Source organism: Microcaecilia unicolor, chromosome 2, assembly GCF_901765095.1.
Source record: "Microcaecilia unicolor chromosome 2, aMicUni1.1, whole genome shotgun sequence".
Classification (NCBI taxonomy): domain Eukaryota; kingdom Metazoa; phylum Chordata; class Amphibia; order Gymnophiona; family Siphonopidae; genus Microcaecilia; species Microcaecilia unicolor.
In genome coordinates, this window is record NC_044032.1 from 188,660,482 (window position 1) to 188,687,625 (window position 27,144).

Consider the following 27,144-nt stretch of genomic DNA (forward strand, 5'->3'; position numbering starts at 1 on the left):
GTGAAACACCCATATCCCCGCCCATAACCACACCCATTTTGGCTCTGTGCATTAGAATTTAGGCACTGTACGCTACAGAATACGCTTAGAAAGTTATGCACGTAAATTCTAATTATTGCCAAATAGTGCTCATTCTTGTTTGTTAAGTGCTGTTAAAAATGCTGATTGACTTGTTAAGCCAATTAAGTTGCACATGTTGTTATAGAATATGCTTAGATTTCAGCACGGAACGCTAGGCGCGATATATAGAATCCTACGGTAAGTGTGCATTAGGTCTTAATGCCTTTTAATAGACATACCTCTTAGTCTTACTGTACACTGCCTTGGGTGAATTTGTTCAAAAAGGTGGTAAATAAATAAGTAATTAATCAATCAATTCATTCATTCATTAATGTTTGCTATTTATTATACACAGTGTTTAAGGGTTTGGCAATTAGCAAAGTCCAGTAGTTTCTTTTGGAATTGTCCAAATCATTCACCTGACATTATTTTTACATAGAACATTTTATTTATTTATTTGTAGCATTTGTATCCCACATTTTCCCACCAATTTGCAAGCTCAATGTGGCTTACATTTGCCGTAGTGGTGATTGCCATTTCTGGTTAACAGAATTACAAATGATATTGCATTCAAGTGCGTATATACATGGTAAAAGAATACATTATGGTATTGCATATAGGTTCCTGCGTGATGGATTGGATTGTAACTTATGTTATGTCATCAATTATAGAGAGATCTTCTTCGACATAGGGTTAAAGTGGTACTGCATTAAGGTGCGTACATACATGGTAGAGAAAAATACGTTATGGTATTGCATATAAGTTCCTGAGTAATAGATTGGATTGTAACATATGTTGGGTCGTCATTTATAAAGAAATCATTTTCGACATTAGGTTAGAAGTGGTAGTGATTGTTCATTAATAGCAGTGAGGTTAATCAGTCATGTGATGAGAGATCGGTTCTGTCTCGTTCATGATCAGTCTTATTGTTTGAGATCGGAATTGGGATGTCCAGGTCAGGATGTTCTTAGTTCTAGTGGTATTTTACAAAAGGCTCTTCTGAATGTGGAACTTTTTGTAAAACACCTATATGTGCCTGCACATGGAATCAAATCAGCCATTGTACAAATATAAACATGGAAAAAATAAGCAGCACAAACCCACAAACTTCAATGTGGAAAAGGGCTATCCAGAGGCGTATCTAGGTGGGGCTCCAGGAAAGCAACCACTCCCCCAAACGGACTTCCGCTGGTGTCGGTGCCTATTTTTCAGGCAGTGCGCACTCACGCCTACGTAGTCCACTCTCCACTCCCCCTGGCGTCACAACCTGGCTATGCTTCTGGGGCCATCCCATTTTACAAAACTAGATGTGTAAATAATGAGGCCACAGTTTTTATATGTGTTCATTTTGGAGACAGATATAAACAGTGGGGTGTTAAGGAGAATTACACCCTTGATCCCTTGCAATTTTCAAAAATGTGTGTTCCCTTTGAGTTGGTATAAAACCTGATGGGAAAAGTTTTCCCTATAAAGGTGTATTCCTTTTGTAATATATGTGTAGATTTCTGACCTGCCCAAGGCATGCTTAAACCTCACCCCCACCCCTTGAAATCTTTGTGTGATGTGGATCTCCATATGTAAATAGCGGCTTTCTGAAATTGCCATTTGCACTTGTGTACAATCTACATGTGTAAATGCTGATGTTTACATGTGGAGATGCATATAAAATAAACATCTTGGGGGGAAGTTATTAATGCGGGCTACTATTAAGATGTGTTATTTTACCGTTAACTCCAGTCTCATTGTATAACATGGGATCTTTGGTAAAACAGCACGAGTTAGTGGTAAAATAACACAGTGTGGTAGTGTGAATGATGAGAAGGCATGGAATCCTCATAAAATACAGACAGAGGGCAGTGCAGTGTCAAAAGGAAAGCTTTATTACTGTACAAAAGGGAAATAGGTCTGTTTTCTCACAGATTTTGCACTCTCAGTAAAGTTTCTCAAACACAATCCTTGAACCTTGTCCCTGACAGGTTCCACACTCAATATATACTACTGTTCCTTCTTCATTCAGGGTCCCTGCAGTTTGTCTCAGACACAGCTTCCGCAGGTTAAATATCCAGTCACTTCCTGTTAATTCACTCTCTTAATTTAGTTTCCAAGAAAACTTCTCCTACCTCACTGAAGCCTCTGCTGAGGGCCGCTTCTCTTCCCCAGGCTCTGCAGCCAACGGGAACACCTTGAGAGACCTCTGCACTTGGTGCTTCTCTGATCTGTTCAACTTCAGGGCACTTAACTCCAGCCTAGTCTGAACTCCGCCCCTCTGACTCAGCCCTTAGCAGACTAGCGCCACCTGTTGTAAGGTGACTGAACTGCACCAGTGAAGGAGTACTTTTCACTATCCCATCTATTCCCTCCCACACATCTTAACATATTGATAACTATGCCCCTTAATGTGGGATATTTTGGGGCCTCTTGTTACTTATGAGATTTGACATTCTCCTTTCCTCTGATTCTGGCCAGTCTTATGTTTAAATCAATCAAGCTCCAGAGCTGTCAGACTTTAATGAGCTGATGCTAACTGTTGGCAGAGAACCTGTTACCTACTGCATGACTGCTGGAACCACAAATTCCGTCTTCTTACTGTGTGGCAGCACTATTGTTGGCCCAGTGTCTGACACAGTCTCTCCAGTCAATCACTGCTAAGTGCCTAATTGTAGCTGTGCCAATTAAGCAGAAGGACCCTGTTCATGCTCTTGGTGCTTTATTAAAGAGCATAACACAGTGTCTCATTAAATCTACAATCAATCTTGATTTCTGAATTGGCAACCTAGATGTCTGTGTTAGTAAGGAAATCCCTGGGAAGGGGGCATTATGAGTTTATGATCAGCCAAACAAGTTATTATGTTCTTACACCTGCATGGATTGCTGATTTAATCAATGAATGTAACTGTGCTGCATCCAAAATTATAAAACCACTTTTCCATGACTATGTGACTGCCTGTTTGTGATGCCAGTGATGGAGTGTAACCTGCAAGGAGTGGCAGGTGTGGATCTGACCTCCTTATTGGCCAGGGTCAGTGGATCTTGATTCATATATTCCTTTGCCAGTTGTGTCTCTTGCGTGCCAGTAGAACTGGACAGGATTGCCCTGTTGGGCAGATATGGCCCTTGCATTTCTAAGATTAAAAGAGCACCAGGTTTAATAATGCAATTTAGATTACCTGCTGTGCAGTATGTGCAGCCCTGAATTCTGTATTTGTGAGTTTTGTACATTTTTAATCTTGTCTTTTATGCTGTGTAAAGGGAGAAGCTTAAAGGGCAATTCTGTAAAGGGCGCCCAGATTTAAGTGCCAATTGTGTGCTCCATTTTATGGAACAGGCACACTCGCATGTGTGAATGATGTCACAAATGGCTAGGCGCTATTCTATAAAACTGATGCATTAGTTGCATGGTGCATAACAGTGAATGAGCTGTATCAGCGGGCGGAGTAACCAGATCCATACTATAGATTAAGGAATCTGTGATTGCTTTTGCTTGTTCACTGAAAGTTAGCAGACCATTGGCCTTTTCTAACGATAAGAGGAATGTAGAAACTTTAAACAGCATTCATCTTTCTTTAATGACAGTATTACTGAATGGACTGGCCTGATAGTAATAGTGTTGCCAGTGAGTCTTAATAAAAAAACAAAACAAAAACAAAACATGACCATGATTCTTCGATGTACCAACGAGTGCAAAATCATGCATAGGGCAAAATCTCTGTAGGACAGAGCTGAATATTGGTCTAAAGCACATATGTTTTTGCAGCCTGAGAAAAAACACCACAGAGAGTCATGGATCCCATGAGAAATTTTGTAGAAGTCAGAGAGGTGTGGTAGCCACGTTAGTCCACTCTTAAAGGTTATCAATAGAAATCAAACAAAATAAAACATGGAAAAGAAAATAAGATGATACCTTTTTTATTGGACATAACTTAATACATTTCTTGATTAGCTTTCGAAGGTTGCCCTTCTTCGTCGATCTGATGAGGAAGGGCAACCTTCGAAAGCTAATCAAGAAATGTATTAAGTTATGTCCAATAAAAAAGGTATCATCTTATTTTCTTTTCCATGTTTTATTTTGTTTGATTTCTATTGATAACCTGTAGAAGTCAGCAAATGCATTTTTTCATTCTCTCACATTGCACACAGACAACCACTACCACATGTATGTGAAAATGAGGATTTTCAAAGCAGGATCTGCTCACTGATATCCCACTTTCACCTGTGTGAGAAACTGTGTAAATGAGATTGCAAGAGTTAAAATGAACTCCTGTCGCTAACCTAAACACTTTAGCAATGCTAATCAGTTGGACTGATTTTCTGTTGTAATTTTCTACAATAATTAAGTAAATGATCTGACATGCAATCAAGTTCTGCACTAGGGGGTTGATACAAAGCCAATATTGTTTTTATTTCCATTTTTATTCTTTCTCACCTAATGGAACTTTGGAAAGATAAGTGGTTGAGAATGTTTGTCTGGCAGACTGGGAGCAAATCATCTTTCTGAAAATTTAATGGAATTGGACTCAATTGGTGTGGGTAAAAAAACTGGGGAAAAGCACATTGAGTTAAAAAAAAAAATGGGCCAGCTCAAACTTAGGGTTCTAGAGATATGAAGTCTCCCACAAAATGATTGAATACATTTCTGTGAAAGAGGCAGTTCCAGCAGCTGCAACATATATACCTTGATACACTAAAACAGGGGTTTCCCAAACCAGATCATGGAGGCACCCCCAGCCAGTCAGGTTTTTGGAATATCCACAATGAATATTCATGAGAGAGATTTGCATTGTGGATATCCTAAAAACCTGACTGGCTGGGGGTGCCTCCAGGATCAGGTTTGGGAACCAGTGCACTAAAACATAGTGGTTAGGGAACTGCTCCTTTCAAACTGTCCTCCCCCTCTCCTCTCCTAATCCTAGATATACAACTGCCAACACAGATACATACACCAACACACATGCCTGCAGATATACCAATAGACATAATGCCACAGGCCAGACCCTCCAGGTCAGCAGGAATTCATTAATATATTACTTTTTCCCATAAATGAGGCAGGACATTGACTACTTTGGGATTCTTATTTATTCAAACTTTCACCATTGAGTTTATATATTAAGGTTTTCAATCCTAAATGTTTCATGTATTCATGATTGTTGTTATTTCCTTTTACTATATTTTCTCAATTTGATGTATGTTATGTAAGCCACATTGAATTTGAGATTATAATGAGAAAATGTGGGATAAAAATGTCAAAATAAATAAAAATAAATAAATGTACTATTGACACGCTTTAGGTGGATGCTTCACCGTAGGCTTCTAATGAGTAATTTTGAAAGCTAAATTCTTCCCCCTTTCACAGTTTAATCCAGAGTGCATTTCCAACAGGCAACCAGATCGCCTTTATAATCTAGCCTGAGTCTTCATAGTGCAGACTGGAGCCTCTGGGTTTTAATGTGCCATCCTATCAGCTTCCTGACTGCTGGTTATGGAGCCCTTTTACTGAAGGGTGTTAGAATCTGGGTGTAGCATGTCTTAACGTGAGGCTACGCCCAGATTCTACACAGCACAATGTAAGGCATTTTTGATTAACTTGTTTTTCAGGTCATGCGCTAATATTCACATTAGCGTGAATTACCTGTAAAAAGTTAAGGGCCCTTTACTAAGCTGCGGTAAAACGTCGCTTGTAGTAGTGTGGGTATGTGTTTTTGGTGTGCTCTGGGCCTCTTTTATTTACTGTGCCTGGGAAAAAAAAAAGGCTTTTTTAATGGGGCAGTAAATGGCTGTGTGCTAAAATAAAAAGTAGCTTGTAGTCTGAGCCCTTACTGCCACCTGTTGACCTGGCAGTAAGAGCAGTAGTCATGCAGCATGCACCATTGTGATCATGCTGCCGATTACCGCCGGGAACGCCCCCCCATGGTAGAAAATAGAAAAATATTTTCTCCTGCGGAATACAGCGCATGCCAACTTTGAAATTACCGCCAGGTGGCAGGGGCGTAGGCAGACTTTCGTGGGAGGGGGTCCAGAGCCCGAGATGAGGGGGCACATTTTAGCCCCCCCCAGTGCCGCAGACCCCCCGCCATTGCTAACCCGCCGCCGCCACCACCTCCACCGCCGATGACCCTCTCTACCCCCCTCCCGCCGCCAACCCTCCCCTGCCATTGCCGTTGCCTACCTTTGCTGGCGGGGGACCCCAACCCCCGCCAGCCGAGGTCCTCTTCTTCCTTCGTTCTGTTTCTGAGTCTGACGTCCTGCACATTGTACGTGCAGGACATCAGACTCAGAAACAGAATGAAGGAAGAAGAGGACCTTGGCTGGCGGGGGTTGGGGTCCCCCGCTAGCAAAGGTAGGCGACGGCGAGTTGGCGGCGGGAAGGGGGGGTCGAGACCCCACTTAGCTACGCCCTTGCCAGGTGGGCATGCTAACCCAGCAGTAGTGTCAATTTGGCACGTTATACGAGCAGTAGCCCATCTGCCGCTTCGTAAAAGGGCCCCTTAATGTGGAAGCACTTACCATTTCCTATTTAGGGGTCCTTTTACTAAGCTGCAGTAAAACGTGGCCTGTGGTAGTGACAGCTTGTCTTTTGGTTGCACGCTGGGCTATTTTTTACCACGTCTAGGAAAAAGGGCCTTTTTTTTAAGGGACTTGAAAATGGACCTGCACTAAAATTGAAACCAGCATCCATTTTCAGCCTGAGACCTTACTGCCACCCATTGATCTAGTGGTAAGGGCTCACATGCTACACGTGCGGTGACCGGTCGGCACATGCCAACTGCTGAATAATTCCGGAAACGCCGCCCATGGTAGGAAATAAAAAAAGAAATTTGTCCAGGCATTATAGGCACGTGCCAAATCCAAAATTACCACCAGGGGGCGTGCTAGCCTGGTGGTAGTCTTGTTTTGGCGCGTGCTGCACACACGTAGAGCCTACTGCACCTTTGTAGAGGGCCCCTAAGTGATCTCACGTTAATACAGTGTCAGCCAATTAGTGCACGCAAATGTAAACAAGCTAGCCGGATAATGCTTTCGTGCCCATTCGCCACGCATGACACATCCCCTCAAAAATATTTGTAAAAAATAGCAAATGCGTGAGTTAGTGTGTGCTAACAGACAAAACACTGCAAAATGCTTAAATGCATTTAGCAGTAGCCTGTTTTTCACATGCTAAGCATGCGTTTGGGCTTTATGCCCTTTAGTTAAAGGGCCCTCATAACTTATGAAACAGTGCAATTAAACAAGTCCATATGTATAAAATAAAGAAAGTGGAAAAAACTGGCTATTTGATCTTTCTGCTAAATTTATCCCCTGATATTCAAAACCATTTCACTGACCAGGAATGGCACCTGGCCAGTTAACTGATACTTAGCAGGCCATCTGGCGATATTCAGCGGGAGATAGTTGGCCGTCTCCCGCTAAATATCGCCGGTTAGTGCCTAGCAGATAGCAGGTTATATTGCAGGATAATTTTGTTTTAAAAGCTTTACTGGCAGGTGTCTTGAAACAGCTTCAGCGAAACATGGACCATGTCAAGACCCGCTTTCATCTCTTAAGCTAAGTGAAAGCTTTTCTTAAAAAATTAAAATAAGTTTTGCACAGAGAATGTTACAAAAGGTGGCACTTGGAGGCATTCACTATACATTATTAGAGAAGTTCTGTGATTACATGCCTGGACAACTATTTTGAAGATTCTCAAATCTGTGATTGTCCTAAGAAAGCATATGAGCATGTCCCTATTCATATACATTTATAAGCATAGGAGGAATTGAAGGAGACTTAGGGCTAGGTTTACTAAGCGGAACTATGGGCGCGTTAGCATTTTTAACGTGCGTAAATGGTGTATGTGCATTAAATGCTAATGTGCCCATAGAAATGTATAGGCACGTTAGCATTTAACACACCTTAAATTTACAGGTGCTTTAAAAACACTAACGCACCTTAGTAAACATACCCCTTAATGAAACGTTGCATATGTTATATGCAGATACTTTCTCTGTCCCTTGTGGGCTAACAATCTAAGTTTTGTACCTGGGGCAATTGAGGGTTAAGTGACTTGCCCAGGGTCACAAAGATCCACAGTACGAATTGAACCCAGTTCTCCTGGTTTTCAGCCCACTGCATTAACCATTATACTACTCATCCACTCAAAATTCTGAGGCAATTACACAACAGATTTTCATAAATCTCCATATTTACTTGTATTTTTGTGTCTTCTCTTGTGTCAACTAGACTGGGAAAATGGTTCTACCTTCACCCTGTCTCAGATTCTTCCCATTTATCCTTTTCCATCCATGGATGGGGACATCACTTTCTCTAAATCTGGAAGATCCGAATGTCTGCAGCCACTGGGAAAGGTGAGGATTGAACCGCTGTGTTAAGACTAGTTTAAACCAGTACTGTCTTTCACCTGCATTTTCATGTGCTCCCAGTTCCCACTGTACTTGCTGCCTCTTCCTTCCGAATTAAAACAACAGCTTTTGTGGTTAATACTACCAATATTAAAAAAAGGGACAGAACTGCATCAGGGCAGTATAATATAATGCCAGTTGTATATTTACAAGGCATAGGATAAATTAAACACTGCTTGCTTCCTGGAGTGCTTTAGAACTGTAAGGCAGACCTCTCAGTAAGAGGATGGGGTTAAGTCTGGAGGCACTACATACAGTAAAAGAAAGGAAGAGTGGTATTTAGAAAGCAGCAGTGACTAGTACACTGGAATAAAGGGTCTGTGCCACTCAGGGCAGGGGCTTACCCAGTTTGCTTGCCACCCCCCCCCCCCCCCAGACTGTCGGCTGTGCTGGTCCCCTGCCCTGGAACAGGAAGTAAAATCAGTGGGGGCAGGGGACTGGTGGAGTCAACAGCCGCATGACTGCTCTGTGCACCCCCTTGCTGCTTGCACCCAGGGTGGACCACTCCCACTGCCCCACCCTTGGTACGGTACTAGTTTAGGAGAGGTAAAATCCTTGAGACCTAATTAGGAGTGAAAATAAACATAGGCATTCCCACATACTGTACCCCTTCACTTGACAATAAATCATATATGGCAAAAACAAGGCCACAGCTTTATTAAATTAACAAAATCCAATACAATCATTAAGTGCATCGATATCATTGATCGGTCCCCTTTTCAGTCTAGCAAATTATATAGATTAGGCAAATCTCAGTATGCCACTTCAGGCAGTTCATGAATCTTCCTGTGCCACAAATTTTTAATAGCCACCTTACGGCTACCTATCTAGACAGATCTTTAAGTATTGTTTACAACATTAGATTTTAGAGGAAAGAAATATCACGATTGACTATTATTGACTATTATTATATTCATAATCCACTATATAGAAGTGGAGTTTTTTAAGACCGAGGATTATAACGGAGTCCAAGGAACGCTGGCGTTTGAGCACATTAAGCACAGTAACGCCATGCAAGGACTGATGAGGTCTTTTTCTCTGCTTCAAGTTTAATATAGAGAAAAGATAAAAAGATAAAATAAGAGAAAATAAAAAAAGACAAAGATAAGTAGGATTAATAGAATGGATACCGCATTGTACATAGGGCCTTAAAATTAGACAGAATTACACTATTGTTGTTCTCCCCAAACTTCCATGTTCTGTGAGTTTTCTCTGCTAATTAAGTTGCAAACTACTTACATACTGCACCCGCAATCATTTCTTAATTAGTTTATATGTGCTTTGTACAGTGATATTTAGAGAGGCATAATTGAAAAGGGCGCCCACGTTTTCCTGAGGACGTCCCGACGAAGGGGCGGGGAACCCATATTATCAAAAAAATCTTGACATTTAGGTCGTCCCTTCAGATGGTCGTCCTTAGACTTGGTCGTTTCTGATTTTCGGCGATAATGGAAACTAAGGACGCCCATCTCAGAAACAACCAAATGCAAGCCCTTTGGTCGTGGGAGGAGCCAGCATTCATACTGCACTGGTCCCCCTGACATGTCAGGACACCAACCAGGCACCCTAGGGGGCACTGCAGTGGACTTCAGAAAAAGCTCCCAGGTACATAGCTCCCTTACCTTATGTGCTGAGCCCCCCAACCCCCCCCCCCAAACCCACTACCTGCAACTGTACACCACTACCATAGCCCTTAGGGGTGAAGGGGGCACCTAGATGTGGGTACAGTGGGTTTGTGGTGGGTGTTGGAGGGCTCACATTTACCACCACAAGTGTAACAGATAGGGGGGATGGGCCTGGGTCCGCCTGCTTGAAGTGCACTGCACCCACTAACACTGCTCTAGGGACCTGCATACTGCTGCGATGGACCTGAGTATGACATTTGAGGCTGGCACAAAATATTTTTAAAGTTCTTTTTTGAGGGTGGGAGGGGGTTAGTGACCACTGGGGGAGTAAGGGGAGGTCATCCCTGATTCCCTCTGGTGGTCATCTGGTCAGTTCAGGCACCTTTTTGTGCCTTGGTCATAACAGGACCAAGTAAAGTCGTCCAGATGCTCGTCAGGGATGCCCTTTTTTTCCATTATGGGTCGAGGACGCCCATGTGTTAGGCATGCCCAAGTCCCGCCTTCTCTATGCCTCTGATACGCTCCCGGGAACTTTGGTTGTCCCCACAATGGAAAGCAGTTGGGGATGCCCAAAATTGGCTTTCGATTATGCCAATTTGGGTGATTCTATGAGAAGGTGAATCGAAAATAAGCCTGATAACCTCTTGATACTATGTATGTAAAGTTGCAGCACATTACCACACCTGTATGAGAATGAGTTTAACGTGGAGATCTAGGGGGAAGGTGGGAGATGTATAAGGGTAGGACTAAAGGTGGATGGGTTAGGATTTTATAAGATTGTTTTTATTGTAACTTGCCTTCATCTTTTTGGTGAGGCATAAATAATGAAATAATGGAAAATAAATATATTTAATAATATTCATATAATAATAAAGCTCTCTCTCTTTTTAGTTATTCAGTTACTGTTCAAGAATCCTACGCACACCCCTTTGATCAAATTTACTACACCAGCTGCACTGATATACTGAACTGGTTTAAATGCACGAGGCACAGGTAATATGTTAATATGTTCATAGAGGTTGTTTCTGAAAAGACGCATGTGTTTCCTATGATTGTGCTATTCTGTGTGTCATAAAATACATGTATGTGACATAGGTTGCAATCAGTAGGGTTTTCTTTACAAACATTTAGATGTCATAATTTTAAAGAAGCTGTTCTATTTAAGAAACAGAGAAATGGGTCAAGTCTGATCTAGTATACTATTATGCTTCAATTTTTCGATTATTCTTCTATTGTATATTACACTATTTTGTTTCTTGATGTTGACTGGTTTTCCTTTTTTTTGTTGTTTTCTACGTTGCTCTAAGCTGCTTATGAGAACACGAGGCACCTCTGTCATTATTGTGTCATGGGGATGCAGTGCAGAGCCCGGATGGAATTCCAACTGCTTTGTGCTTCTGAAGGCCATTATACATTCATTGTCTGATGGGGATCATGATCACAGAGTGAACACAGTCTGATCAAAAAAATCTGTTCTCACTTTGCAATAATGGGGTAGAAAGAAAGTCTCAGATCAGGAAGTAAAGTAAAAATGAAAACCATGAAGCACAGCCATGCATGGAACCCATGCCTTTTGTTTTTCTGCTGTGAATGTGAGTAGGGCACAGACACTCTGAAGTCTAGAATGCCAGACCCATTAGTATACTGAATACATTGTTCATATCTGACTGAATAATAGTCTAAAACTGAATATGAATAACAAATACACTGTACAAATTTTACACAGGATTCTCCAGTGTCTTTGCTGAACTTTCCTTTATTATTTACTACTTCCAGTTTGACCTTTGTGTTGTGAAGCAAACTTTCATATTTCACTTTTTTTTGTTACATTTGTACCCTGCACTTTCCCACTCATGGCAGGCTCAATGTGGCTTACACAGGGCAATGGAGGGTTAAGTGACTTGCCCAGAGTCACAAGGAGCTGCCTGTGCCTGAAGTTGGAATTGAACTCAGTTCCTCAGGACCAAAGTCCACCACCCTAACCACTAGGCCACTCCTCCACTTACATTTTATGCAAATTTGGCTATTCTAAGTGTCATAATTTAGGCTTTTATATGCTATAGAAGAGAGTTGTTAAATCTTGCTTAAAGAAAATGGATAAATGAAATCTTGTGTGGAAGTATTTTACACTAATGCATGAAGATCCAAGCAGAGCTGTATGCACCATGTGCAAGGCATTGATTTCTCATGATGTAGGCCAGTCAAAAAACTTCACAACCTTTGCTTTAAATAATCATTTAAACCACAAACATGCCAATGAATTTAAAAGCATGCTAGTGAATCTTGAGATGCTGCTGGTTCAAAGTTCAAATAAAAACCTAGAAAGTCAACTGAGCTTAAGCAATTTTATGTCAAGAAAGGCAGCAGGATATAGACAGCTCAGAGGCCCGGAGAGTGCAAGAGGCTATCAATGAAATGATAACCATTGATATTCAGCCTTTCTTCATTGTTGAAGGTGTTGGCTTTAAAAAGCTAACATCCACTCTAGAGTCTAGATACAAAATGCCATCAAAGAAATATTTTTTAGAAAAGGTTACCCTGTCAATGTATGAACAGATTAAAGAATTTCTTTCACCAGTGATTTGTGGACCTAACTGAATCTTTTTCAAATCTTACTATCGGATCAATGATGGCTTCTAGGAATAGTTTGCTATTTTGCATTGTGAGCATTTTCATGGAAGTCACACAGGAGCTTGCCTAGCTGAAGCTCTGTCTGAAAGGCTGGCTAATTGGAATATTCATGATTTCATATGAGATAATGGGGCCAACATATCAAAAGCCCTGAGTGATGCAGAGATACGTAGCATGAGTTGCTTTGTTCACACACTCCAATTATGCATTCACAAGTCTTTATTCTTACAAGTGACACTGATTAACATAGGAAGAAAATTTTAGTTGGACATTTTAATCATTCATTCAATGCCACATCATCTCTATGTGCTATTCAATGTGAACAGATCAACTTCTGGCCTATGCTGTGACTTAGATGAAACTCAATATATTTCACGTTAGAACATTTGTTAGAGCAAAAGAGGGCTATACTGAATGTTCTCTCAAAGGATTGGTAGGTTGTGAGCCAACATTTAAAATTGTGAACATAAATTTGTCTTTACAATTTCTTAAGAGTCAATCTTTATCAACATTTAACAACATTGAATATATTTGTCAAACTACGAATGTTAACTATTCTCAAATGAATGTGCTTATTTAGAACATGAAAGATTTTCCTTTTTTCTTTTTCCAGTTTTCCAATAGTCATAAACAGTGTCCAGATTTATAATATTTCCAGTGGCTAAATGTAATGAATCTACCCCTCTTCTGCTGCTCAGCTGCAAGTATAGGGTGCTCCTTCCTTTCCTACTTATTCTGACTCCAGAATCTCCGCTTCCCCCTTCTATCCCCCCTTCATAATTTACTTTCTCCCAATGCAGTAGTTGCAAGAATAGCTTCCCCCCACCATTCCCCATGTCAGTACTTCCAGTGATAACTGTTCCTCAAGTTGTACAGTGGAGGAGTAGCCTACTACTACTACTATTTATCATAGCCTAATGGTTAGTGTAGTGGACTTTGGTTCTGGGGAATTGGGTTTGATTCCCACTACAGCTCCTTGTGACTGTGGGCAAGTCACTTAACCCTCCATTGCCCCATATAGAAATAAGTACTGTTATATACTATGTAAACTGTTTTAAATGTAGTTGCAAAAACCACAGAAAGGCGGTATATGAAGTCCCTTTCCCTTTTCCTTTTTTAGCTCTGATATAGAGGCTTTCCTTAAAAGGCTTACGTTCAGGTGTGCTGCCTGGTTGTGCCCTCTGTCTGACAGGGCAGAGAGTGCAACCTGGTAGTGCACCTAAGTGCAGGCCTGTAGAGGAAAGCCCCACACTGTTACTACAAAGGTCAGGGCCGCCGAGAGACTGGGCCAGGCCCGGAGCAAGGCCGCCCCCCTCCGTCCGCCACCGGGCCGGGCCCCCTGCATTGAAATCACAGCGCCTCTCACCTCCGTGTGAAAGTGCTGCAGGCAGCAGCAGATCACCTCCCTTCGGGCATCCTTCCCTCCCTGTGTCCCGCCCTAGCTGAAGTTACGTCAGACGAGGGCGGGACACTGGGAAGGAAGGAGGGGGCCCGAAGGGAGGTGATCTGCTACTGCCTGCAGCACTTTCATATGGAGCTGAGAGGTGCTGTGATCTGAATGCAGAGGGCCTGGCCCGCTGGCAGACGGAGGGCAGGTGAGATTGCGGCGCCGGCCCCCCCTGGAGGCCCGGGCCTGGAGAACTTTGTCCCCCCTGCCCACCCCCTCTCGGCAGCCCTGGCAAAGGTTATACAGCTTCAGAAACAGGTATTACTGGAAGCACTGCCATGGGGAAAGGAGGGAGCGTGCACTACTATAAAAATTTCTTCACCGAGACCTTAAAATTTGTGTGCTAATACATGCGAGTGCAGCTTAGTGGGAACATTGGCTATACTGCTTTGCATTTCTGAAGTGGATGATGTTAAGGGATTAAACGTTCAGCAATGGACCTTGATGAAAGTTTGATACCTCCATGAAAGCCTTTTGAACAGTTAATCCACAAAAGAAGTAATTCCTCATCAACTGTTTCCATTGTTTTGCCTGCAGTGAAGTCTTCACTTCTGTACCTCAATAACATGTCTGATGATGAAATAAAGAAAGCAGTCTCGGAGACAATAAAACCTGTTACAGAGCGATTTTCACATGTTCGAAGATGCATTTCTTACAGTTGCCACATGCATCGAACTAAGGTTTAAATGATAAATGATAACAGGTGAATTAAAATGGACTGAGGCGAAAATTTAAGGAAAAATTTCAACAACTTTAGACCTTGAAAGTGAAATTAATAAATTCCTCATTGTGTCATATTTGCCATGAATTGAAGACCTAAACCTGAGTTTGTGATTCCTTCCACTATTGTTCATTACAGTTGGGTCTATTTTTTTTTATTTTTTTTATTTTAAGATTTTACACTTTATAATCAAGTACATACTTGTTTGAAAAGCAATACATTGCAAAACTAATATAAGGAAAATAAAAATAAATTGCAAGAAAAACATTTAACTTCATGCTCAAGTCCACAATTGGAAACAAGGTGTTGGAAATGGAATATATTTGAAGTATTTTTATCAGGATGGAGCTAGTAAAGATAACAGGTCAGTGTTTGAGAGCGTTTAAACATAATCAATGGGTAGATGTTTAAATGCCCCTGTTCTGCCTTGAAGTGAGAAATGTTGTTAGTTGAGCCGGATCAAAGAAAGTAAATTTATTTGACTGGTATCTTACCACACACTTACATGGGTACCGCAAGAAAAATGTGGCTCCCAGCTGAATTACTGCTGGTTTCATTAATAGGAATAATTTCCTGCGCTTTTGTGTCTCTCTAGAAACATCAGGAAACATTTGAACTTTCTGACCTAGAAATGTTTTGTCCTTATTCTTGAAGAACATAGACATCAACCATTGCTTGTCTGGTGCAAGCGCCACAGTCACTATTAACGTAGTTGGAATTATATCTTCAATGTCTGTAGTTTCTAGTAACGCTGTAACATTCATTAATTGGTCTTGTTCTTTTTTATCAGAATCTTCTTTAATTGGAAGATAGTAAACATATGTAAAAGGAGGAATCAACTCTTCTTTTATCCCAAATATCTCCATCAAATATTTCTTCCACATTTCCCTAGGGGGTTTGGTTATATGTTTAGGGAAATTTAACAAGCGTAAATTATTACCTCTAGCAGTATTTTCAAGAAGTTCAGTTTTTCTCCTTAATGAAGATAAATCCTTCATCATTGCCACCTGGTGTGTTTGAAGTATTTTTATATCTATATCATTTTTCTCCCTTGTCTTTTCCAATTCCCCTACTTTTATGTCCAACTTCTTTATTTTTTCCTCATGATTTTTCATTTCCTGATTTAATGTATTTATCTGAGGAGTAAGTGACTTTCCTAAGTCTGCTATCAGAGTCCACAAAGAGTCCATAGTTACTTCAGCTGGTTTGAGCATTTGAAAAGAAAAAAGTGGTGGTATTATTACCTCTTCCTGTAAGGACAGATCCATATTCAAACCAGCAACACTTCGCACCGAAGTAGTTGATATAATCGGCGTTTCAATCAAGGCACCCTGCTCTCCAAACGGTCGTTGTTCCGCCTCCCGACTCTGGTCGGTCTCACCACTCTCTGGGGAACGGTCTAGAGTCGTCTCCGAAGGAGTGCTAAAGCCAAAAGGCTGAGGGGGCGGTTCCCGTATGTCGGGGCTGAGCGTGAGCTCTAGCCCAGGAGACGCCGCTGTGCTTCCATCTGCACTAGCGTGTATCAGCGGGCTGGCTCCCGACAATCCAAACGCAGTAGATGATGGTACTGCAGTCATCTGTAAAAAGGACCGAATGTCTTGAGACGAAGATACCGTGCGTTCTGGGGCCCGGGAAGCGGACTTGCCTCGTCGCTTCGGCATCTCTAAAGGTAACGTTAGAGAACTGCAGGAACACTGCCTGTTAGCGTATTAGCTCGGCAGCCATCTTGTTTCCTCCAGTTGGGTCTATTTTTTTGAAAGGAGAACGTGACTTTCCCTTGAAAACAAAGAATGGTGTTACGGATAGCAAACTTAGCAAACTTTTAATAGGTCTCCCAAGAACAATTTTCCTTAGTTGTAAGTTAGAAGAAAAGAGTAATAGTGAAGTTATTAAAAAGCATAGTAAAAGAATGACTAAAGACTCCCTAAGCATTGAAATAACAATAATGACTATTTCTAATATTATTTTAAAAATTAAGAAATTATATTGTTTTATGTTAACATGCTATTTGCCAATTATTTGTATTTGGTATTCATCTTTGGGTATATGTCCAAAGGGGCATGGCCAAAGGGAACATCTGCCTGCTTTGGAGCCCCCTTCAGGGACAGTTAAGAGCAAGAAATTATTTTTCTCACTATGGTGAAGAAACAAAAGGAAATGGTGTTGGACCATGATGATCAACGGATCTATGGTCTCCCATGTAATACCCATTACTCCATGTGTGTACTTTCTCCCCTGTGGAGAGTTCAATCTTCTTGGTTCGCAGACACCTCCTCTCCAACCTGGTGGTTTTCTCCGAATATGAGGATTGACATAAATCCTCATATCCTACCTCAACTATGGAGATTTTGTAGACTAATCACTTGGAAATGGGTTTTACACCTGCTCAACTTTCCAAGGTGGTTTCTTTACCTTCTGAGGGAAAGAGTTTTATGCCTGTGATTGTTCTTCCAGACGAGGGTGAAATAACACTGAAAGATACATGGACTGTAGTATCCAGGACAGAGGCTTCTTTGAGGGGACTTCGATCCAGTTGTGTACTTTTTCTGAGGAAGCGGTCTTGAAATTTTCTGATCAAGAAAAAAAGGATGGAAGGTTTCCAGTCTCAGTTAATTAAAGAAGAATCTCAAAGTATTACACTTCTTACATAAGTACCTAAGTATTGCCATACTGGGAAAGACCAAAGGTCCATCATGCCCAGCATCCTGTTTCCAACAGTGGTCAATCCAGATCACTTGTTACAGCAGCTTCTACTGTTAAGGACAGTTTGTGGACTCAAAGGGGCCCTTTTACTAAGCTGCGCTAAAAGGGGGTCTGCGCTAGCATCAGCACATGTTTGACATGCGCTGAGGCTCCCATTTACCGCAGCAAGTAAAAGGCTGTCCATTTTTGGCAAAAAGAAATGGCCGTGCCCGTGCAGTAAGTGAACCGCATACTGCACGGCCATTTTGGTGGGGAGGCCTTACTGCCAGCCATTGAGATGGCAGTAAGGGCCCTCATGCTAACCCGGCGGTAACCGGGCAGCGATTACCACCGGTTAAGTTTCGGCGCTACAAAAATCAGAAAACTTCTGTAGCACTGGAAATGGCGCTCGCTGGGGGTGGGAACTACTGCCAGGTTCCTGAGGTAGTCTGGTGATAGTTCCAGACTGGTGTGTGGCAAGCCCTGGGTGGGCTTGCCGCGTCTTAGTAAAAGGGCCCCATAATTTCTTAGAAATGTTTGAAAATATATTTTGGGCTAGGAATTTGAGATGGTTAAATTTTCTTTGTACTCAAGATGGTTACATTTTCTTTGTACTCATTATCTTGCTCCGTTAGAATTGTTTAAAAAGTATCTTGAAGTGTTTCTCTACCCTGCAGTGGAATCTCTATTTTAGTTAATTTGTATTATTTGCCTAGAAGTGTCAGAGTTACTGATGCTGAGAGGGGAGAAGTGGATCATAGAGTGAGTGTTGATTCTGGATTTTTCTGTCTTTCTGCAGTCTTCCCAGGATGATACACCAATTCAGGCTACATTGTTAGTTACATTCTTTTCTGAGGGCTCCTTTTATAAAACAGCGCTATCAATTAGCATGCATTGAATGTGAAGAAGCCCGTGGGAATTGAATGAGCTTCTTCTCATTCAATGTGCTGCTTCTTGGTAGCATCACTTTGTAAAATGAGCCCTGCGCTTGAACAATAAAAATTTTTGAACTGTTGGTTTATGAAAAATTATGCTACTCTTTGTTGTCAGAAGGTTTGTATGTTCCTGGATGGGGCCAGGCCTACTCAACTTCATTGGAAGTCTATCTTGGTTTTAAAATCTTGAGTTTTGGCCTTGGAAATCTTATTTTCCCTCATATTTCCTTGCAAGTGTCTGTTGCATATGATTGTACTCGCTATAACTTTTCATATTTCTCCCAACTGGAGTGTTGTTTTGGTGGATAAGACATCTGATAATATTTCTTAATGCAACTTGGGGTGTTAATTGATGGCACATTGATAAGTTTGATTTTTGTTTTTGCCTGATTTCTCTTCTGGCTATATACTTTTTAATTTCTTTTCTCTCCGTGATATGGACTACTTGTATTGTTTTTAAAATTACTACTTATGTTCTATTGCCTACAATTTCTTTGTAGCTATAGGGCCCTGTTTACTAAGGTGCATTAGCGTTTTTAACACACCTATAATTAGCATGCGCACTAACTGTGTAGGCACCTATAATTAGCATGCACACTAACTGTGGAGGAGTGGCCTAGTGGCTAGGGTGGTGGACTTTGGTCCTGGGGAACTGAGGAATTGAGTTCAATTCCCTGCACAGGCAGCTCCTTATGACTCTGGGCAAGTCACTTAACCCTCCATTGCCTGCTACATTGAGCTTGCCAAGAGTGGGAAAGCACAGGGTACAAATGTAACAAAATAAAAATAAAAAACTGTGAAGGCACCTATAGAGATATTGTAGGTGTGTACATGGTTAACGCATGTTAAAAATGCTAATGCGCCTATAATGCAGCCTAGTAAACAGGGCCCATAATGTCTGTAAAAAGTAAATGCTAAAAAAAGGGTTTAAATTTATTGTGTTGATATTATAAGTAGCATACTGTGTGTTATGTGTACTGTTATTGGAATATTTATTTTTGTAATTATTTATTGTGATGGCAAGGTTGTTTTTGCCTTGGGTGAATTTATTTGAAAAAGGCAATGAATAAATCCACATAAATAAATACATAAATACATTTATTGATTTACTTATTGAATTTCAAGAGTCCTTCCCCGTGGCTCTAATGTTTAGTACAAATTGCAACCTATTTACAAAGCCGCACGGCAATGCCGACATAGCCCATTTAATGAGCTGTGTCTGCATTACCGCACCGGCAGCTACTAGCACAGCATTGTAAACAGGGAGATAAAATAGCAACAAATTTTTATTTTGAAATGCCCATGTAATCCTTTCCTGGGCTTGGCTAAGCCCTCCATGAGTAGGGAGGGGGAGAGGGGTGGGAGCCACTCATAATTGGGATGAATCTCTCTTCTGTTTCTACATATACACTAAGTTCCTATGTGTGAGCCCTCTGATGGGGGGATAGTTCTATCCAGGGCCCTGGCATACAGTTAGAATTACAGTGGAAGGCTGAAATAGTGTTTCAATATGTATTTACTGATGCAGTATGAGATGATGCAAAAAAGCGATATTGTTCAGGTATATAGCCAGTTCAGTAAATGAAAAGCGTAACTCCTAATGGCTTTGTATCTGTGATCCCTGGAATTAATTTTATCCCTGGAATCTTTTTTATCCCACGAACCACTCTTTCTGTGGTTCTTGGATGACTTCATAGACTATTTAAATAGGGAATCTTCAGTATTCAAATGAATCTCTCTCTCATACCTTGGATCCCATGTAGACTCCTTCACCAATTAAACTTTCTCATCCTTTTCATCTCTTTGGTATGCTTATTTATTTAATTAACATATTTATATTCTATGCAATCTAAATAGTTCTCGGCAGATTACACTATCAACACACACAATACATTCAAAACGAACAATACACAATCAAAGACATCGTAATAAAAACAAAACAATAAAAAATTAAGGCAGGAGGAAACAATAAAGAATCAATGCGGTTTCTAACAAGTTGGTAGCAAAAATTCTGCTCAAACCTAATTCACTCTCAAGGATTCTCTCAGGGTTAGACAAGAGAAAAAAAAACTCTGTAAACAGCCATGTTAAAGGTAATTCTATAATCTGGGCATGTAAATGCTAAGGGGCCCTTTTACTAAGCTGTTTAGGTGCTTACATGTGCCAAATGTGCACCAATTCAGAACTATGGCCTGGCTACTGCATTTCCTATCTCTGCCTTCTAGAGGTTTCCTGGAGGGTGGACCCATGCCCACCAGGCAGAATTCCAGGCAAGAAAACTCTGGCTGCTAAATAAGTATTAGACATAATAAATGTTTATTTAAATTGTCAAAGAAGCCAATCAGTAATTATTGAAATAGTAACAAATAAACTCCCAATACAGTATAATATGTAGCAAATAAAAACAGAGTTTTCCCTGGGAGCTGTCAATATGTCCACCTGCTAGTAGACACACTGAGGCTCACCATCCTCAGTTCTGTTTCCTCTTAAATACTTTTTCTTCCTTTCTTCATTATCTTAATTATAATTACCCTTTCTACCTAATGAATATGGATTTTTCCAGTATATTCTGTTTCCTGTTATGATGAATCCAGTTTCCAGCATGTTCCATCAAATTCTATCATTTACTCTCTTAAATTGACAGGGCCTGTTATGTACATAAGCATAAGTTTTCATTAGATAATGGGTAAAGTTACCATGTTATTACCCCCACACTCTTGCTAAGGCTACAATTTTACCGACACCCACTTACTTCTCCTTTTGATTGTTTTATCTGGATACTTCAGATGTCCTTAGTCATAGGAGTCTCTAGCTCTTAGTTGCTGACCAGCAACTTATCACAAGTTAGCATAGGCCAAATGTCAAACCACAGCCTTAGAAAGGTATTTTTCAGAAAAAAGCACATTATAGCTCTCTTGCAACTCTTAAGTCTGCTCCCAGCTCAAGAAAAGCAAAATAGCTATATTAAAATAAAAAGCTAGAAATCTGGAGGCTTGCACCTTTTCACAGTCTGTATGATATACACTACCATGTGGCCTGGGCGGTAATTTCATTTTTTACGTGCATCCACTACGCGAGCTGGAAAATATATTTTATTTTCTGGTGCACAGCGCTAACCAGGCAGCAATTGGCATTGTATGTGTGCTGATGATTACTGCCTGTTTAATGCATGAGACCTTACCGCTAAGTCAATGGGTGGTGGTAAGGTCTCAGGCCCAAAATGGACGCATGCCAATTTTCATTTTGCTGCATGTCCATTTTCATCTACACCAGCGCAGGCCACTTTTTGGTGCACCTTAGTAAAAGGACCCCTTAGAATACCAGTGCTTTTACACGCATATGTACACATATACCCACGAAATGCAAGCAGAGTGAAAAGGTACTATTCTGCAAATACCTTCTTAACTAACATAGTGTCTGTTTTTGTGAGGGGCATACACAGGGGTGGAGCATGGGTGGGAATCCCACTCATATGTGTAATTTATGGAATACATCCCTGCCACATTTAGATGCCCACACTCCAGCTTTGTGGTCGGTGTAAGATGTATAAATATTAAATAGCTAGGTTCCTTTATAGAATAGGCTGTTGCTGAGCAGCCTTGAGGTGCTTAAATTGAGGTGCCCAGTTAAAGACCCTTAGTGGACACCCCTAGTTTCTCTGCTGGGAGAGCCTGTCATTGGAATGCTCTGACTCCTTTCCTTCAGGTACCACTGAGACAACCAAATCTCTCTCCTTACGCTCTCCCCTGTTCAGATAATGGGGGTCACTTAGGGGTCCTTTTACTAAGCTGTGGGACAAAGGTCCCTTCGGTATTGGTGGGGGCTGTTTTTCCCATGCACCAGGGCCCTTTTTGCCGCAGTGGATAAAAAGCCCCCGCCCCCCCCAAAATGGCCACGCGGTAAGATAATCCTTACCGCATGGCCATGCGGCGGGGAGCACTTACCACCACCTCAATGGTAACCGGACAGTGCCACGCTAGGGAAAAAAAATTACCCGGAGTACCAGAAATGGTGCGCGCTCCAGCCAGAACTACCACCAGTGGCCTTGTTGGGCTGGCATTAGTTCCATTTTAGCATGTGGTAAGTCTGCATTGGGCTTACCACCGCTTTGTAAAAGACCCCCTTAGTAAAAAAGACCTGGATATGCCTTGTGACTCCACTGTTACTTTGGGAATGGAAGAGTAAGCCAAAAATCTTCCTTCCCATAACCCAAGGAAAACTAAGTTTCTCACCTTGCCATTCAGAGATTACTATCCTTTATTGCATTCATACTCTATGAATAAAATAAGAATTGCAAGTGAGCATACAGGACAACTGCCTGTTGTTTCAACATAAATACCTAATAGAAATCGGCCTCGATGGGGCACACTGTTAGAGCTCCTGCACATTCTATGAAATCCAACTGGAAATAGCTACAGGGAAAGACGCCAAGATCCTATTGTGGAGGAGTGGCCTAGTGGTTAGGGTGGTGGACTTTGGTCCTGAGGCCCTGAGTTCGATTCCCAGCACAGGCAGCTCCTTGTGACTCTGGGCAAGTCACTTAACCCTCCATTGCCTGCTGCATTGAGCCTGCCATGAGTGGGAAAGTGCAGGGTACAAATGTAATAAAAATAAAATAAATTCCCTCAAACGCTAAACAGAAATGGCCACAAGAAAACAGGTTGCGATCCTGCTTCCTTAATACCTAATAAAAATGGCTACACTGAATATAAAAGCTGAAACTCACCATTATAGCAAACACCCCAGGAACTGCTGTAGCCAATGGCAGACTCCTTTAATACTCCCACGTTTATTTCCATCTTCATATACCTACCAGCTATCAAAATATCACCTAAGTAGCATGACCCCTCAAAAGGGACACACTCTGTTAACAGATAGGCTGTACATACAAATGTAGATAAATAGTGCTCATATTTGTTGCATTATACTACACACCATTTTGTTTTAAGGAGAATTTTAATGATATTGCCATAGTTTTAGATTTATTTTTAGAAATAAATAAAAAATATAGAGTAAATGCTACTATAAATATATCCCACAGTTTGTGTGTAATGATTATTTTCTGTAATGTTCAGCTGTATGCCAGGATGCCAGACCCCATGCTCATGGCCGGCCAGTGACCCACTTCTTTTGGAGGAAACACTAGCAGCCCAGGCTTCCTCATAGAGGTCAGGGAACAGTTAGCAGAAAGGATCACAGCGGAGCGGAAGAGTCTTTTCACACAGAATTTTCTTCTATGTTTTACAATTTAAGTTGGTCTTCCAGTGATATGAATGAATACTGTACAAGTGCTTTTAAAACAAATTCCAGAGTTAAATAATTTTGGACATGTAAATTGCTATATGTCCAAAATTAGGCATCCAAAATGGTTTGGGATTTTGGGTATTCTGATGGTGATACCACTTACCCGACTGACTTTATATGTCTAAAAAGCGATGCTCAACCACTAAATACACAAATAAACCCCCTTGTTTACTAACCCACACGGCAATGCCAACATTCACAGTGAATGGGCTGTGTCGGCATTAGTGCATGGCAGCCGCTAGCATGGCTTAGTAAACAGGGGGGGGGGGGGGGGGTTAAGGTCATACATGGATATTTAGTGATTCCACCTAAGAGATAGCAAACTTGAATATACTTAATGATTTGAAACCATCTGTTAGGCGCTTCAAATTATACATTCAGCTGAAAATTTACCTCACAATGCTGTAATAGTGATGCACACTTGGTTGACTGTGTTTAAATGCTGTTTAAATATGTGCACCAGAATTTTACCATTCAGTCATTCTTGATCTAACTCATGTCCTGTCTGCTGACAAAGGAAGGGATGCTTTACTGAGATGCTGAATGAGATGCATTCTTGATTGCTGAACCTTTCAATACCATTTCTCTACTAGTAAGGGATGGCCACCTGCTCTCAAGGGTATGATAATATCATATCTTTGTGGTGCAGGGAAAGATCACTAGCCTTGTCCAACAGCAGTTCAACTCATTGGTCCACCTTTATTCCATTTTTTTCTATTGACTGAATGCTAGTTTGAATCAACTACATTTGCAAGATATGTAATACCCAACACCCTTGCTTTTTCAGAATCAGTTATCGGACAGCATATAGGCGTGGAGAAAAAACCATGTACCGGCGCAAATCCCAGTGCTGCCCAGGATTTTATGAAAACAGGGAAATGTGTGTCCGTAAGTGCAACATTTTTGTGAATTGAAATATGCCACTTATGAAGATTAATCTTGTGTATGTTGTCATAGAAGGCAGCCTAAGAACAGAGAATGAAGTGGGGGTAGAGCCTGTTTGAGGAGGGAGAGGAGTGTAGCAAAAGGACAGTGGTGGTTGAAGGCAGGGTTGTTCGTCATATGGATATAGTAGGCTTGCTGGTGAAGTGCAATAGCCTAGATGGAAAGATGTGTAAATTTGAAAAGTATGAAGTCAGCATGGAAATGGGATTTTAGTCTGAGTGAGTGCAGGAATCATACAAGAAGTGAACATTAGAAGTGAGCCAAGTGTAACCCCTGCCAGCCTGAGAACTCTTGCAGCTGCTATTTTCCTACTGTGCATGTGTACAATTTTAGGGAGGTAAAACTGGCTCTTGCAAGTTTAACTCTCTCGGAACTTAGGGTTCCAGCTTGGAAAGCCACTCTCTTCACACCCCCTTCTCCAAATGAAATAGTCCAGGCCAGATGTTGTTATCAATTAAAGGTTTATTTAAAGGTTTATTTAAAGGGGTAAGTAACAAAAAATAATAATGACAGAGGAGAAAATACCAAACAGTTTCAATTATTTCATTTCAGGGGCACAGCCAGACACCCAATTTTAGGTGGGCCTGGGCCCAAGGTGGGTGGACAGAAGCGTACCCTGCCCCTGCCCCACAGGTGATTCGATCTCTCTCTCTCCCACCTGCTGCATACCATATGATTTCTCACCCCCCCCCCCCATGTACCTTGTAAATAGCAGATCTTCACCAGCAGTGAGCAGCAACTGATACACACTGCTCATGCCAACCCCACAGCCTTCCCTCTGATGAAACATCCTGTTTCTGCATAGGTGGGAGTACGTCAGGGAGAAGGCTGTGGGACCAGTGCGAACAGTGTGTATCACTTGCTGCTCGCTGCTGATGAAAATCTGCTATTTAACAGGTAAGCAGGAGGAAGAGTTTGTAGTTTTCGGCTGGCGGGGCTTGGGGAACCCTGCCAACCACATAATAGGTGTGCTTCTACTGGGTAGGCCTGTGTCCAGTGTGGTTGGGCCTGCATGGTTATGCCACTGTTTCATTCCAATTCATTTACTAAGAATTTGCTATATCACTTGTTCGCAAATGATCACGATGGTTTACAATTCTAACATAATAACTGTATAAAAATTTGGAAAGACCTGCACACACACATACAGAAATTAAACCTTAAAGTAGAGCAGTCCTTCTTTTTAGTCCTGGAGTCTCACTTATGTTAAGCATACCTCCCTACTATCTCCTTTTTTCTAAGATATATTTTGCAGAGCTGGATTGAACTCGGATGTGGTCATAGATTCAGTTCCTTCTGGCTACCTGGTCCTCCCTGCCCAGATACAGTGGATATTTGCTGTATCCTCTCCTTCTTTTATAGGATCAGTGGCTCCCTGCTGCTCTCTTGTACTTCTGAGATGCTTACTTTCTCTCCTTGGTTGTACATATTATTTTCCCAGCACTGTGATTCAGTGGCTTGGCCAGCCAAAGACTCGTTCCCCTTTGCTCTATGGTTTAATAACCACTAACAGTGGCGTAGGAAGGGGGGGGGGAGCGGTCCGCCCTGGGTGCACGCCGCTGGAGGGTGTCGGCTCTGCGCTGGTGCACTGCCCTCTCTGCCCCGGAACAGGTTACTTCCTGTTCCGGGACAGAGAGAGCAGTGAACCAGTGCGGAGCCGACACACCCCAGCAACGTGCAGTCGGGGCGGATCGGCCCTCCCGCCCGTCCCTCGCCGCAGGTATGCGCTCCGGGGGGGGGGGGGGGTGCGCTCCAGCGGGAGGAGGGTGCACCGTGCTGCACCGGGGGGGGGGGGGGGGTGCGCAGCGGCGACCCGCCCTGGGTGTCAGCTCCCCTCGCTACGGCTCTGACCAGTAAACCAAAGATAGGCAACATTCTTTAGACTTGTTAATTATACCAGATCCGAATTCCTTACATAAGTACATAAGTAATGCCACACTGGGAAAAGACCAAGGGTCCATCGAGCCCAGCATCCTGTCCACGACAGTGGCCAATCCAGGCCAAGGGCACCTGGCAAGCTTCCCAAACGTACAAACATTCTATACATGTTATTCCTAGAATTATGGATTTTTCCCAAGTCCATTTAGTAGCGGTTTATGGACTTGTCCTTTAGGAAACCGTCTAACCCCTTTTTAAACTCTGCCAAGCTAACCGCCTCCACCACGTTCTCCGGCAACAAATTCCAGAGTTTAATTACGCGTTGAGTGAAGAAAGATTTTCTCCGATTTGTTTTAAATTTACTACACTGTAGTTTCATCGCATGCCCCCTAGTCCTAGTATTTTTGGAAAGCATGAACAGATGCTTCACATCCACCTGTTCCACTCCACTCATTATTTTATATACCTGTATCATGTCTCCCCTCAGCTGTCTCTTCTCCAAGCTGAAAAGCCCTAGCTTCCT

At 41.8% G+C, this 27,144-nt stretch overlaps 1 protein-coding gene across 3 annotated transcripts in view; it reads left to right on the forward strand.

The window, feature by feature from the left end:
* MEGF10 (multiple EGF like domains 10) overlaps window positions 1-27,144 on the forward strand; it is a 252,707-nt gene that overhangs the window by 1,010 nt on the left and 224,553 nt on the right. For 2 of the 3 annotated variants that reach the window (XM_030193577.1, XM_030193578.1), the window contains exons 1-3: window positions 8,284-8,399; window positions 10,970-11,071; window positions 24,586-24,686. In XM_030193577.1, the coding sequence (XP_030049437.1) occupies window positions 8,284-8,399; window positions 10,970-11,071; window positions 24,586-24,686 (319 nt within the window). Of the gene's footprint in view, window positions 1-7,495; window positions 7,504-8,274; window positions 8,400-10,969; window positions 11,072-24,585; window positions 24,687-27,144 lie in introns of those variants that run through there. The other variant, XM_030193579.1, reaches the window with a different exon arrangement.